The sequence below is a fragment of the Hypomesus nipponensis genome, chromosome 6 (assembly GCF_054491055.1).
Source record: "Hypomesus nipponensis isolate SF chromosome 6, ASM5449105v1, whole genome shotgun sequence".
In the NCBI taxonomy this organism is placed as follows: Eukaryota; Metazoa; Chordata; class Actinopteri; order Osmeriformes; family Osmeridae; genus Hypomesus; species Hypomesus nipponensis.
In genome coordinates this window covers 19,052,501-19,068,496 of record NC_140366.1, presented here as the reverse complement: position 1 = coordinate 19,068,496, position 15,996 = coordinate 19,052,501, and the positions used below count along the sequence as shown (strand labels likewise).

General features: G+C 48.9%; 1 protein-coding gene across 3 annotated transcripts in view; it reads right to left on the bottom strand.

The window, feature by feature from the left end:
* Positions 1–15,996, bottom strand: part of rngtt (RNA guanylyltransferase and 5'-phosphatase) — a 69,289-nt gene that overhangs the window by 8,887 nt on the left and 44,406 nt on the right. For 2 of the 3 annotated variants that reach the window (XR_014758470.1, XM_084700083.1), the window contains exons 14-15: positions 10,826–10,926; positions 6,524–6,590 (exon numbers count right to left, since the gene is read on the bottom strand). Coding sequence is in view for 1 of the 3 variants with exons in the window: in XM_084700083.1 (XP_084556209.1) it covers positions 6,524–6,590; positions 10,826–10,926 (168 nt within the window). In the remaining 2 variants the exon portion in view is untranslated. Of the gene's footprint in view, positions 1–6,523; positions 6,591–6,752; positions 6,831–10,825; positions 10,927–15,996 lie in introns of all 3 variants that reach the window. The other variant, XR_014758471.1, reaches the window with a different exon arrangement.

Sequence of the window (15,996 nt, the reverse complement as noted above, 5' to 3'; positions counted from 1 at the left end):
AGAGGAGATAGAGAGGAGATAGAGAGGAGGAGATAGAGAGGAGATAGAGAGGAGATAGAGAGGAGGAGATAGAGAGGAGATAGAGAGGAGATAGAGAGGAGATAGAGAGGAGGAGATAGAGAGGAGATAGAGAGGAGATAGAGAGGAGATAGAGAGGAGATAGAGAGGAGATAGAGAGGAGATAGAGAGGAGATAGAGAGGAGGAGATAGAGAGGAGATAGAGAGGAGGAGATAGAGAGGAGATAGAGAGGAGATAGAGAGGAGATAGAGAGGAGGAGATAGAGAGGAGATAGAGAGGAGATAGAGAGGAGATAGAGAGGAGGAGATAGAGAGGAGATAGAGAGGAGATAGAGAGGAGGAGATAGAGAGGAGATAGAGAGGTGGAGATAGAGAGGAGATAGAGAGGAGATAGAGAGGAGATAGAGAGGAGATAGAGAGGAGATAGAGAGGAGATAGAGAGGAGATAGAGAGGGGGAGATAGAGAGGAGATAGAGAGGAGATAGAGAGGAGATAGAGAGGAGGAGATAGAGAGGAGATAGAGAGGAGATAGAGAGGAGATAGAGAGGAGGAGATAGAGAGGAGATAGAGAGGAGATAGAGAGGAGGAGATAGAGAGGAGATAGAGAGGAGATAGAGAGGAGATAGAGAGGAGATAGAGAGGAGATAGAGAGGAGGAGATAGAGAGGAGATAGAGAGGAGATAGAGAGGGGGAGATAGAGAGGGGGAGATAGAGAGGAGATAGAGAGGAGATAGAGAGGAGATAGAGAGGAGATAGAGAGGAGATAGAGAGGAGGAGATAGAGAGGAGATAGAGAGGAGATAGAGAGGAGATAGAGAGGAGATAGAGAGGAGATAGAGAGGAGATAGAGAGGAGATAGAGAGGAGATAGAGAGGAGGAGATAGAGAGGAGATAGAGAGGAGATAGAGAGGAGATAGAGAGGAGATAGAGAGGAGATAGAGAGGAGGGAGAGAGGAGATAGAGAGGAGATAGAGAGGAGATAGAGAGGAGATAGAGAGGGGGAGATAGAGAGGAGATAGAGAGGAGATAGAGAGGAGATAGAGAGGAGGAGATAGAGAGGAGATAGAGAGGAGATAGAGAGGAGATAGAGAGGAGGAGATAGAGAGGAGATAGAGAGGAGATAGAGAGGAGATAGAGAGGAGGAGATAGAGAGGAGGAGATAGAGAGGAGATAGAGAGGAGATAGAGAGGAGATAGAGAGGAGATAGAGAGGAGGAGATAGAGAGGAGATAGAGAGGAGGAGATAGAGAGGAGGAGATAGAGAGGAGATAGAGAGGAGATAGAGAGGAGGAGATAGAGAGGAGGAGATAGAGAGGAGATAGAGAGGAGATAGAGAGGAGATAGAGAGGAGGAGATAGAGAGGAGGAGATAGAGAGGAGATAGAGAGGAGATAGAGAGGAGGAGATAGAGAGGAGGAGATAGAGAGGAGATAGAGAGGAGATAGAGAGGAGATAGAGAGGAGATAGAGAGGAGATAGAGAGGAGATAGAGAGGAGGAGATAGAGAGGAGATAGAGAGGAGATAGAGAGGAGATAGAGAGGAGGAGATAGAGAGGAGATAGAGAGGAGATAGAGAGGAGATAGAGAGGAGATAGAGAGGAGATAGAGAGGAGGAGATAGAGAGGAGATAGAGAGGAGATAGAGAGGAGATAGAGAGGAGATAGAGAGGAGATAGAGAGGAGATAGAGAGGAGGAGATAGAGAGGAGGAGATAGAGAGGAGATAGAGAGGAGATAGAGAGGAGATAGAGAGGAGATAGAGAGGAGATAGAGAGGAGGAGATAGAGAGGAGGAGATAGAGAGGAGGAGATAGAGAGGAGATAGAGAGGAGATAGAGAGGAGATAGAGAGGAGATAGAGAGGAGATAGAGAGGAGATAGAGAGGAGATAGAGAGGAGATAGAGAGGGGGAGATAGAGAGGGGGAGATAGAGAGGAGATAGAGAGGAGATAGAGAGGAGATAGAGAGGAGATAGAGAGGAGATAGAGAGGAGGAGATAGAGAGGAGATAGAGAGGAGATAGAGAGGAGATAGAGAGGAGATAGAGAGGAGATAGAGAGGAGATAGAGAGGAGATAGAGAGGAGGAGATAGAGAGGAGGAGATAGAGAGGAGATAGAGAGGAGGAGATAGAGAGGAGATAGAGAGGGGGAGATAGAGAGGGGGAGATAGAGAGGAGATAGAGAGGAGATAGAGAGGAGATAGAGAGGAGGAGATAGAGAGGAGATAGAGAGGAGATAGAGAGGAGATAGAGAGGGGGAGATAGAGAGGGGGAGATAGAGAGGGGGAGATAGAGAGGAGGAGATAGAGAGGAGATAGAGAGGAGATAGAGAGGAGGAGATAGAGAGGAGATAGAGAGGAGATAGAGAGGAGATAGAGAGGGGGAGATAGAGAGGGGGAGATAGAGAGGAGGAGATAGAGAGGAGATAGAGAGGAGATAGAGAGGAGGAGATAGAGAGGAGATAGAGAGGAGATAGAGAGGGGGAGATAGAGAGGGGGAGATAGAGAGGAGGAGATAGAGAGGAGATAGAGAGGAGATAGAGAGGAGATAGAGAGGGGGAGATAGAGAGGAGATAGAGAGGAGATAGAGAGGGGGAGATAGAGAGGAGGGAGATAGAGAGGAGATAGAGAGGAGATAGAGAGGAGATAGAGAGGAGATAGAGAGGAGATAGAGAGGAGATAGAGAGGAGGAGATAGAGAGGAGATAGAGAGGAGATAGAGAGGAGATAGAGAGGAGATAGAGAGGAGGGAGATAGAGAGGAGGAGATAGAGAGGAGGGAGATAGAGAGGAGATAGAGAGGAGATAGAGAGGAGATAGAGAGGAGATAGAGAGGAGATAGAGAGGAGGAGATAGAGAGGAGGGAGATAGAGAGGAGATAGAGAGGAGGAGATAGAGAGGAGGGAGATAGAGAGGGGGAGATAGAGAGGGGGGAGATAGAGAGGAGGGAGATAGAGAGGAGGATATAGAGAGGAGGGAGATAGAGAGGGGGAGATAGAGAGGAGATAGAGAGGAGATAGAGAGGGGGAGATAGAGAGGGGGAGATAGAGAGGGGGAGATAGAGAGGGGGAGATAGAGAGGAGATAGAGAGGAGATAGAGAGGAGATAGAGAGGAGATAGAGAGGAGATAGAGAGGAGGAGATAGAGAGGAGATAGAGAGGGGGAGATAGAGAGGAGGGAGATAGAGAGGAGGGAGATAGAGAGGAGATAGAGAGGAGATAGAGAGGAGGGAGATAGAGAGGAGATAGAAAGGAGATAGAGAGGAGGAGATAGAGAGGAGATAGAGAGGAGATAGAGAGGAGGAGATAGAGAGGAGATAGAGAGGAGGGAGAGAGGAGGGAGATAGAGGGAGTCATTGAAGGCCACAAAAATGTTAAGACTTGTTTTTTAACTTCCCCTGTTTAAAGGTTATCTTTAAGGGCTACTTTGCAGTCAGATGTCCTTGAGCACTCTAAAGCCCTCCCCCGTATTGATATTATTACTTTTTCTTCTGACTTATTTGAAATTGAAAGTTGCAGAGCTGTATGTTAAAAGCCAACAAATAGTAAGAGTAGATAAGCTTCATGAGGAATCCATTATCATCGATTTGCGCTTTGTTTCAGCTCAATATTGACTGATCAATCTCAAGAAGAGTGCTGTACAGCAGGTGGGTGGAGCGTTTGGGCAGTGGAAGGTGCAGCAGACCCCCTGGGGAGACTATGGGCCGAGGGAGCGGTGTGCGCGCACACACACACACACACACACACACACACACACACACACACGCACACACACACACATGCCCTGGCCCATGGCAGGGGAGGGAGAGGCTGCCAGGGAAGCCTCCCCATGCCTGGCACGAGAACAGGGCGCTAAGTAAGAGCCTGCCTGGTCCTGGAGAGAAGGCATCTGGGTGTTCAATGGGGGGATGGAGGAATGTGTGTGTGTGTCGCTGGGTGGTGACAACACCCGGATATCACACCATAGATATTGACCTTGAGAACTGGGATCTCACAATCACACACCTCAGACCTGAGGTTCCCCAGGGGTTCCTGTGCTCACAGCAACCTTCAAGCCCGTTCCAACACGGGATCCTCTGCCGTTTCAAGAAGAACCGCACACATCTAGACCTGCTATGGAGCTTGTGCATCATCTAGACCTGCTATGGAGCTTGTGCATCATCTAGACCTGCTATGGAATTTGTGCATCTGTGCCATTTCCAACAAATCTCAACACATTCCCATGAGCAGCTGATTGACAAACACATTGAAGGAGCAACAGCATGGCCAGTGCTGATAGTTTTCCCAGGACCAAATGATAGCAAGCTGCTGCCAATTAACAACACAGGCAGCTTCTGGCAGCCACGAGTAGAAGCCTGTTTGCAGAGATCCCTCGCTCGTTGAGAATATTGCAAGTGGTAGCCATGTTTTAACTGCTGCTTGGCATTTGAATCCGACCAAATCCACTTAGTTGGGGCCGTGCTCCCCTACAGACCCTGGCGAAGCCCCGCACGCCATCAGCTTCTTCATTGATTAGCTTTGGGGCTCCACCGCGCATCGATCATGCGTGGTGCAGGCCTGTGTCCAGAAGCCCAGCTGTTCCACAGACTCTGAATTCCATCACCGCGTCACACCCGCCTCTGGTACTGTTGGAATGGCTTTTTAATGAAGGCATAAGGGCTCGCAAGACGTGTCAAAGTCAAAGCTCCCTTAACAATGACACTCACGACTGTGACATTCCAAAGCATCGCTGCAGTTTACCTGGCTTCAGTGACTTTGTCTCGACAACAGAGAAGGGTCGAGTTGTGTAGCTGTTTCTCCAGCTCAGGTCAAAGACTGCCAGCCAGTCTGTTAGGGCGTGGCACTAGTCTCTCCACTCTCTGAAGGGAAGACAGACTACAGAAGGAGAGAGTGTGTCTAATGCTGCTATACGAGATGAGATTTGATGACCAAGCTCTTGGCCCAGCCCCAGTGGGCCACTGTGTGCGTGTGTTCCAGTCCAGAGCATGTATAACAAGAGTACACATGAGGAGCTGCTACGATGTGGCCATTGGCCAGGTGACTGTTCTTATTTCTCTTCTGACCAGGCGGCCCTCATTTCTAGAGTTAATCAAAGCCAGCCCCAAGCTCTGTGTTCCTGGCACCAGGGTCCATTTGAATAAGAAAGTACCTGACTACGAGCGAGAGAAGAGGAAAGTCAAAACTTGAAAAACGGGGTCATAGATCAAGGACCTTTGGTGCTCCGTGGAGGAGTGGGCCAGTGCTAAGGTCTTATTATAAAACCTGCACAAAGAAAAATGGAGAGAAGGGTCACTTTCACCGTATCCCCTCAGTGTCCATGACCTCAGCATGGAGCTAATAATCCCTCTTCTGCTCAGAGATGTGTTATAGTTTGTGAGGAGGTTTGACTTTAGCCTTTCTATGAAGGCACACAAACTGTAATTCACCACAGAGCTTTTGTTTCTGCCCCACGGAAAAAGTTCAATTGCCTTAAACAGTGTGAAGATGCTGAGAGCTGCCTTCAGAGGACTTCTTGAACTGAAGCGGTTAATTATCGTCCTGGTGAGATGCCAGGGCTTCTGAAAACATTTGCATGTTATAAAACACTCGCTACGGCAACCAAAATAACTTTCAATTACCCTACAATTTCAGTATGTCGAATTTCTGTCGTTTTCAGCAAATGATTCCCCCAAGCCAACTGGGAAAAACACTAATCACATTGAGGGCAACAATGCATATGCAGTGTGGTAAACTTGACTGTCAAACTGTCAGATAAACACGACTTCCATATTCAGGAAGTGACTGATTAGGGAGGGGAGTTCAGCAGGAGGCTTGTGGGTGCGTACACTCGAATCAAAGCCCCAATCTCCTCTCTCCTCTTTCCCCTCCTCTCTCCTCTCATCTCCACTCTCTCTCTCCCCTTTCCTTTCTCTCCCCTTTCCCCTCCTCCCCCTCTCTTTCCCCTGTCCCCTCCTCTCTCCCTCCCCTCTCCTCTCCCCACACCTGCTGCTCTCGTCTGGATCCATCTCACAGACCTGCCAGGCAGCGCTGAGGTTCATGAATCCCTAATGAGCTCCACTTACAGGCCACACGCTGCTCAGTGGATGGGATCCACCACCCTGTTATCAAAGAACCAAGTTTAACCAAACATCAATCGGGCATTCTCTCTAACGGGCTTTAACGAATGTCCCACAGTGTCCCTATGGGAGGATTCTGTGCTTGAGTACCGGATGAAGACCAAGGCGCCTTTGCGGTTGGAAACACCAGGGAAAATCTCCCAACCTTGGAGAAACTCATAAAGAGGGGGTTTGCTTTGACTGATCAATCCTGCCCACCGTTTCTGGATAACCAGTGTTACGATGTAAGGCATAGGTATGTGTATCAGATCAAACCTGGTGAGATGGAGTTTAAAAAACACAGAAAGCTAAAACGTAAAGGTGTCACTCCAGGAGCGTTTATTTTGGGTGTGTGAAGGTGTGTGTGTGTGTGTGTGTAGGTGCAAGGATCAATTTAGCAACACAACCATCTTCCTTGTCTCACCTTCATCTGTGCAAAGGGCATGTCATAGCTGCCAACATAAAGCAATCCAACAGTCTGGGGGAGTAACCTGCAAAGAGAAAACATGTTCATTATCACCCTGCCACCACATGCTTGTTAGAGAGGCAGAGTACAGACAACACCAGATCAACACCAGAATCACAAAGGCTGTTTTACCAGCCTAGTAACAGAATGACACATCATAGATCACACCCTCCTAGCCTCTCTCTACCTGGGGACTCATCTGCAGGCTTCTCAGGTCACCAGAGTGCATTGTGACTGGGACTTGTCTGTCTGCGATTCTGGGGGGCTATTAGGGGCATGTTTCAAAAGAATCCAAAGGGTTAGTCACAGAGCCTCTGGTTATGTAGTGCCGTACCACAGGTATCTATGTGCTTATAGATTATCTCCCTGTCCATAGTCTCTCTTCACCAAATTGTTTAATTGTGCCATCAGATTGCTAGCTCTTGGCTCAGTTAATCCCAAAAAACGCTTTATAGGTTAAGAGTGTATGTGTGAGGCACTGCGTGTGTGTGTGTGTGTGTGTGGGAGAGAGTGAGGTCCCATGGTGCACGCCCCACAGCTGGGTTTAATAACACACTGGCCCCCTCCACTGAACCTACTCCGGATCTTGTTTATTTCCAGACACATTGTCTGCCGCTACGCACGCGAAAAAACACATCACAAACCTAACCACTGAGGGGACTGAGTGTGTCACAGCATCACTTAGACAGCGACTCTACAGGGCGGAAATGAAGGGGCTACGGGGGCTAATGGCAGTGGAACGCACCCAGCATGCTTATAGGCCCTAGCTCAGTGTGTCTAAGGGCTGAAGTGAGGGGGTTTGTTGAGGACTGGTCATCCACTCCCTCTTCCTGTGGAATGACTGAGAGGACACAGGAAGCAGTCATGAGGCCATCCATGCATCCATGGGCTGGTGGAAACTACCGGAAAGCCAGCCTGGTTCACAACAGCACTTTCTACCTCTCACCCTACCACCCACAAGGTCGCCTCCTTCACACCCTCCACCCTAATGTTGGAATTGTATTGACGTGTTTCTCCAGAAATAGCTAGAAATTGGATTTGTCCACAGGCACTGAGGTATTCTGGGACAAACAAAGCGAGACAAACTGCCTGTAGCTTTGCTGTCTAACGAATCCAAACCAAAATGTCTTGGATTTTCCTGAGCGATAAATCGAGATGCAAAGTGGATGCCCTGCTGCAATCCGAGCTTGGTGCTCTCAGAACAAGCTAACAGCTCTGACAGGGACTTGCGGCTGTGTTTAATCACTGTCGTTCTACTGTATCTCCTCCTGGGTCGGGTCAGGTCTGGTTCCAGCCTCAGATCACAGGGCATCCAGCGGACTGGGCCGTGGTTCAGGCAGACAAACAACCGCAGCACTGATCCTGGAAGTGGTTCCACATCTACAGAGCCCAGCTTGGCCGTCAGCACACAGGGAGCTGTCGACAGGCTCCGTGCGGACCTCCAGAGGCCAGACAGAGCTTGGGGCCACCACGACACACTTCCAACTAGCTTATTTTACATGCAGGACTGCTGCTTCCCATAGGGGAGAGGCCCAGCTGTACATATTTGTTCTGCAGATTCCTGGTTGTTCCGGCTGAAGCGTCCTGCTCTTCTCTGGGAGGGGCTCTGATCTAGGCATCGTGTGTGTGTGTGTGTGTGTGTGTGTGTTGCTACATCTCCAGTCTTCCTCTGTGGTTGATCAAGGAGAAATAGGCATTGAGATTAACTGTGACCTTTTGCTTGTGTTGTCCGATGATTGGAATTCACTCTAGAGAATTTATGTTGATGCAAAAAAAACAGGGCAGCATTATGCGTGGTGTGGGCAAATCACCATGTAGCCTGTTTGAGGGTCTCAACGAGGTGACGTGTGTGGTGGGGTAATCACAAGATTTAAATGCTTCGATTCGAAGTGGCAGAGTAGCCAGTATCTAGATTTGTGGCCTTTCTTGTAAAAGTAATGAAACAGCTGCTGGGGTGTGTGGTTTTCACTAACAGAGAGACAGAGGCAGAGAGAGAGAGAGACAGCGAGAGAGAGAGAGAGAGAGAGAGATAGGGAGAGGAAGACAGAGAGAGAGACAGACAGAGGATGAGAGAGACAGAGGCAGAGAGAGAGACAGAGAGAGAGAGAGAGAGAGAGGGACAGAGGCAGAGAGAGACAGAGAGAAAGAGGAAGAAAGTGAGAGAGACAGAGAGAGACAGAGAGAGAGAGATAGGGAGAGGAAGACAGAGAGAGAGACAGACAGAGGATGAGAGAGACAGAGGCAGAGAGAGAGACAGAGAGAGAGAGAGAGAGAGAGAGGGACAGAGGCAGAGAGAGACAGAGAGAAAGAGGAAGAAAGTGAGAGAGACAGAGAGAGACAGAGAGAGACAGTGGCAGAGAGGGACAGAGGCAGAGAGAGACAGAGAGAAAGAGGAAGAGAGTGAGAGAGACAGAGAGACAGTCCAAGACACTGTGTGGACTTCCTCGGACACTCCTTTCCCGTCCTCGTTCTCTGCATTCAGAGAGAGCTCATGCATGAGCTGGCAAACGGCTCTCCTCTGAGGAACATCACAAAGCTCTCTCTTAGGGACAAGGATCACTTGAGCTCCTGTTGACTCCAAAGGCCAGTTAAGAGATGGAGAGACTGCCTCTACATTTACATTACATTTATACATTTAGTAGACGCTTTTATCCAAGGCGACTTCCAAGAGAGAGCTTTTTCAAAAGAGCATAGTCACTGATCATTACAACGAGGTAGTCCCAAACATTGCAAGCCGCCAAAACATGAAGCATACATTGTGAAAAACTAAACAAGTGCCAAAGGGAAGACCCATAAGAGCATGCAGTTATACAAGTTACAAATTAAAACAACATGAACCTCAAAAAGTGCAAGACTGTACCTGTAGAAGAACAATAAACAGTCAAATATTTCACAGCGAGTACAAGAGTTAACTCAGTTATAACTGTACTGCTCCGGAAGGTGTTTGTGTGGGCGGGTGTGACTTGGCGTGTCCTAAGAGCATAAGAGCAGGGGTTAAAGGGAAAACTATGACCAGTGGCTAAGAAATTGTGAATGACAAGTCGTGTTCCGCAGTAAATGTGCAAACGTATCTTTAAGTCGCAGACACGGTCAGTCATAGACAAAATTGTGTCAGCTGTAACAGTTGCTCCCGGCAACGTCGTGGTAAGTTTGAGTGCACGGGCAGTGGCTCTATGACATGATGAGCAAGCACTTTCTTACTGCTGCTGGCATATAGTAGCTTCCTCAAGCAAAACGTGCAGAAACACGCACCAGGCTCTCTCAGTTTCTGGCACCAACTGCCAAACGGCTCGCCGTCTCTACCTTCTTCTATCCACGCCCACAGTCATTTATTCAGTCATTTATTTTGGAGTCATTGGTGGGTAAGACATCATCCCCAGGCTTCATAAATTTGCCCTCCATGTTTTCACCGAAAACGCTAACGTGACGTATGGATCTCATTCACACTGTGTTGCCAGGACCCGCCCTGCTCTGCTTCTGATAGGCTGTAATGTTAGTTAGAGCTGCATTCCTCTCATATGATTGGTAGGGGAAATCAATTGACTTGAAAATATTAAACCGCATGCAAGTCCCCCCCCCCCCCCCCCAAAACAACTTTCCTTGAATCCCTGCCTAAGAGGTGGAATGCCCAGAGGCACAGTGGTTGGTCAGGAGGTGGAGGATGGTGTGTGGTTAATATCTGCAGATATATTGATCTGTTTACTGCTACCAGTGTGTCTCTCAACACAGCAGGTCAGACACCTCCCACACAAGGGGAACTGGCACTAAGACACAAATGATAATGATGACCTTTTTGAGAAAAAGCCACGATATTTACAAAGAGCAAAATTAATTGGGTCTATTTTCACTGATAGGATTATTAGGAAAAGAGTGCCTCGAGGTAAAAGGGAGTGGAGTTTGTGAACGATAACTACCATTAAGTACTGAACGCTTCCCTGTTCATTATCTGACTTGTAGCACCAATAAGAGAAATTTGTAGGGTATATTACATAGTTTGAATTGAATTAGACCCTGTGGCACAATTATATGGATTTTGAAAGTGCTGTGGCATACACAATAACTGCCTTTCAAGAGAACATAAGATGAAAAGAAGGTTTGTGAATACGACCCTCCACTGCCCAACCAAACACATGACGCACAAGGTCGGATGTGTTGAGTGAAATGACTATATATTTGTCACACTGTGGAGGGTGTAATACATAAATAAATAAAAAACACTTGTAACAGAGTTGATCAGTATCAATAGTGTAACTAACTCACCCCTCTCCACCAACTTTGGTGATCTTGAGGCGGAAGTCGACAGAGTTGTGGCTTGGAGGTTTCCACTTCAGGATGTCGTCACATCTCCCTGCCTTGTATTTCTGCACACACACACACACACACACACACACACACACACACACACACACACATCAGGGGAGAGACAAGGGGGGCATTAACACACACACACACACACACACACACACACAAACCCAACAGCAGAATATCCAGATTGACAACAGCCCCCCCCCCCACACTCCTCAAACAGAAGGAGACGGTCTGGCCTTGTTTCCATGGTGTTACTATGGCGAGCATCACAGATTCATTGATTGATGAGGTGATTTACTGAGGAGATACAATCAGCCATTGGCTCAGGAAGGAGCCTCAAACCTGGGCACGGACCTTACTGTCACACAGAAATGAGATGTCATCAGGTTATATTATCCGTTTCTTAGCAACTAATAGAACAGCGTATCTTCATCAAGCATCGTATATTATCACTGTATGTTATTCCCATATGTGGATCTGGGATTTCATGGTACAAAACATAATATTTTCAAAAAGTAAGAGTGAATCAGCAGGTGTAGAAACAGACAAAAAGCAACCTTGATGTTTTCCTCCCACAGATTCCTCTTGAAATGATTGAGGCGTAATTACGATACGACTGACTTTGCGTTTAGAAGTGATCCTACAGTAGGCTGAACATGGTGACCTTCAGAAAGACAGATGCCAATACAACATTAAAGGGCATCATTTGCATATGTGCAATGTAAAGCCATAAAGGGAGGAGTCAGGATCACATGAGCCAATGGTGGAACTGTCGGGTTGCCCGGTAACAAGAGTCTGCCCCTGGGGACTGTGGGAACAAGCCGGATTCCTGTAGAGACCTCAAGGAGAAGCTTCCAAACATATTTACACAGTACGGGCATGCTTCTGCTTGTACAACCACCCCCACAAGGTCCCAAACAAGGTACATCAGGAAAAAAAAAAAATCTCTTTCCAGGAAGAATGTGAAATATCCAATTGTGAAACGTGGGAGAATTGGTAGAGTGCATGCGTTAGCCCAGATAATGAACAGCACATTCACTGTAACACCGCAGCCATGCTGACAAGGCTGTCAACTTCCAGCATGCGTCCACTTGAAGGGAAAAGTGGATAATGTGTCCAAGCTGACACCCCTATCCCCACAGCCAAGCAGCCTGCACCCAGCAGCCCTCTACACCTGAGGCCTGTCGTCACCACTCGGACAGGCTGCTCGCCTGTCAAGTCAACCCCAATTAGATGAAGGTCTGCGGGGTGGTCCGGCTGTCTAAGACCCTGTCTACAGAGCGCTGCTGGTTGTTTCAGGTTAGGGCCACTCAGCCTTCCAGGGAGACTGTGGCTGTGATGGCCGTGTCCTGCAGGGTGCAAGGGTCTCTGAGGGGGGGGCCGGGCGTCCATCACAAGGACCACACACACACACACACACACACACACACCCTCCAGCACTATGTTGATTGGATGGAAACGTCTGATATCCGCTAGAGAGACGAGATCAACAATCAATACCACGGTCTAGACTAGTCGAAAGGAACTGGATCGAAATTTCAAAAAGACAAGTAATGTCAAAGTTCTGCATCCATAACGCCATTATTCATTTGAATCAGGCAAGGTACATACTGCACAGGTTTAAGTTCTTCCTTTGTGTTCAACTGGTGTTAAAAAAACGACTCATTTCTGTAGGCAGACTAAAAAGGGGGCAGGTGTCTTGACACGGCTCCCACACCATGCCTCTTGCAGCTCTGGGAAGTGAGCACCATGTGTGGCCCTCACCTGAAATCCAATAAGCCTACTGGCAGCAGAGCAGAGGAAGAGATTGGTTTGGGTTTAGAGAAAGCCTGACTTTGTCTAGCAGGGTGTCCAGAGGAGAGGCAAGTACAGCGTGTGCTTGTGTCCCTGACGTCCCTCTACGTGGGTGGAGGCCTTCACAGGCTCTTAAGCAGCGCTCTCCTTCACAATACACATTCAGTACAGACAGCCTGAGAGCAAGGCTCTCTTAAAGCACGGCCACGCTGAGAATATCAGAGATATATAGATATAGATATATGTGATATATATGTGTAATATATAAATACTTGTTACTGTGGGTGTATAAAGAGGAAACATTGTTCCATAGAGGTATAGTCTCTGGGGCTGGGACACCTCTCTGGGAGCCAAGGTTCCTCATTCATCTGAAGAGACAGCGTGCCCTGTCCTCATCTGGTGCTGAAGAGACAGCGTGCCCTGTCCTCATCTGGTGCTGAAGAGACAGCGTGCCCTGTCCTCACCTGGTGCTAAAGAGACAGCGTGCCCTGTCCTCACCTGGTGCTGAAGAGACAGCGTGCCCTGTCCTCACCTGGTGCTAAAGAGACAGTGTGCCCTGTCCTCACCTGGTGCTAAAGAGACAGCGTGCCCTGTTCTTACCTGGTGCTGAAGAGACAGCGTGCCCTGTCCTTACCTCGTGCTAAAGAGACAGCGTGCCCTGTCCTCACCTGGTGCAGACGAGACAGCGTGCCCTGTCCTCACCTGGTGCTGACGAGACAGCGTGCCCTGTCCTCACCTGGTGCTGAAGAAACAGCGTGCCCTGTCCTCACCTGGTGCTAAAGAGACAGCGTGCCCTGTCCTCACCTGGTGCTAAAGAGACAGCGTGCCCTGTCCTCACCTGGTGCTGAAGAGACAGCGTGCCCTGTCCTCACCTGGTGCTAAAGAGACAGTGTGCCCTGTCCTCACCTGGTGCTAAAGAGACAGCGTGCCCTGTCCTCACCTGGTGCTGAAGAGACAGCGTGCCCTGTCCTCACCTGGTGCAGACGAGACAGCGTGCCCTGTCCTCACCTGGTGCTGACGAGACAGCGTGCCCTGTCCTCACCTGGTGCTGAAGAAACAGCGTGCCCTGTCCTCACCTGGTGCTGACGAGACAGCGTGCCCTGTCCTCACCTGGTGCTGAAGAGACAGCGTGCCCTGTCCTCACCTGGTGCTGAAGAAACAGCGTGCCCTGTCCTCACCTGGTGCTGACGAGACAGAGTGCCCTGTCCTCACCTGGTGCAGACGAGACAGCGTGCCCTGTCCTCACCTGGTGGTGAAGAGACAGCATGCCCTGTCCTCACCTGGTGCTGACGAGACAGCGTGCCCTGTTACTGCTGTGCTGCCTTCCCAGACTGTACCCTCCTGCCCCTTCCAAAACAACACAACCTGGACATGAGCACGAAAAGGTATCTAGACAAGGTATGAATGTTTCATGCAACTTTCATTGCCAGGATTTCATACTGTGCAGCTATATTGATGCATCTGGATGCATCAATATAGAACAAATAAAATAAACAGAGTTGTTGCACGTCAAACAACCCACAGACTGAATTTATGATCTCATCTCTGAACTTGTCCAATGAGATGAAACTCTATTAGCTATAAGGACAATGCACAGGAACATTGCTTACAAGAATTTCATCAACACTGGATTCATGACTGGATTAAATTGATCAATAGAGGGAATTGTGTCCCACATGCAACCATGGCAACAAACTTGCGGCAGCACTCCACACTTGGGTGACCTTGGGAGTAGATGTGTTTTGTGTCTTGCTCTTCATTTCTGTCTTCTGACATGTCAAAACACAAGGCCACACGGAATGTCTGTCTTATTGAAGTGCAAGAAAAGACCTTCGACGGAAGCGAACACGAGCAAACATTTCTCTGAGCATGGGCAGCACTGCGCAAAAGTCTTAGGCACCCAAGATTTTCAACACAAATATTCTCTTCAATATGTTTTATTTATTTATTTTTTGTCTTCTGTATTTGTGCTGCAGTATAAAAGTGCAATGCTGAGAATGTGGAGGAACAGGGCAGAGTCTAACAGGGAAAAGGCTTCACAGTGGAGGAACAGGGCAGGGTCTACCAGGGGAGAGGCTTCACAGTGGAGGAACAGGGCAGGGTCTAACAGGGAAGAGGCTTCAGTGGAGGAACAGGGCAGGGTCTACCAGGGGAGAGGCTTCACAGTGGATGAACAGGGCAGGGTCTACCAGGGGAGAGGCTTCACAGTGGATGAACAGGGCAGGGTCTACCAGGGGAGAGGCTTCACAGTGGATGAACAGGGCAGGGTCTACCAGGGGAGAGGCTTCAGTGGATGAACAGGGCAGGGTCTACCAGGGGAGAGGCTTCACAGTGGATGAACAGGGCAGGGTCTACCAGGGGAGAGGCTTCACAGTGGATGAACAGGGCAGGGTCTACCAGGGGAGAGGCTTCAGTGGAGGAACAGGGCAGGGTCTAACAGGGGAGAGGCTTCACAGTGGAGGAAGCAGCACTGGAGCCTGGAGACTCCTGGCTGCTCCTCGCAGCCATCTGGTCCTGCGAGCAGGAGTGGCATGGGTGAGGCCTACGTACTGCTGTCAGCCTGCTGCGATCTAAAGATCAGGCTTCCCACTGCCAGGATGACATCAGCAGAGGCCTTCCGTCATGTGACACTCAGGGAGGAGGTGGTCCAGAAAGTGAGCCCAGCCAATCAGGGGTCGGAGGTTTGTCTGAGTCTGACGCACGCTGTAGGGACGTTTGCGGACGGAAGAACTGCGATTGGGCGCAGAGTCGGAACTGGAACGTTGCGATCCAGAGTGGTCACGTGATCGATTGCGTGACTAAGTGGATGTTGTTCGGTGATTACACACAGTCTATTACATCCTTTAGTATCAGACCCGCAAACAAAAATATAAGCTCAGATTTCCTTTGAAATTACTTCTTTGATATCGTTTTTTACAGGGGCAGTCTCATTTGAATAAAGGCTCTCTGTGCAGCAGCTTCTTAAAGTGTTGAGGATTAGAGACTAAAGACAGACTCTCTGAATCCCCTGAGGTGCCTGAGGCCTTGTTTGTGTGTGTGTCCGCGTGTGTGTGTATATGACAAAAGATGCAAGTAGGAACATGCTGTGCCACTGGAAAGAGAATAGACACAACCTGGAGACAGGCTGTGGGCAGAGGCAGTGCACACACACACACACACGCAGGCGCACGCACGCACGCACGCACACAGAAGACCATGCAGGGCTGAGGTGAAATGAAGATTATCTATCTGAACTGACTGGCATCAATTACCATGGGAGCTTTCACAAAAGTAGGATGGGGGAATTAATTTTATTACACTCAATAGTACCAGATTAGAAGTCTACCAGA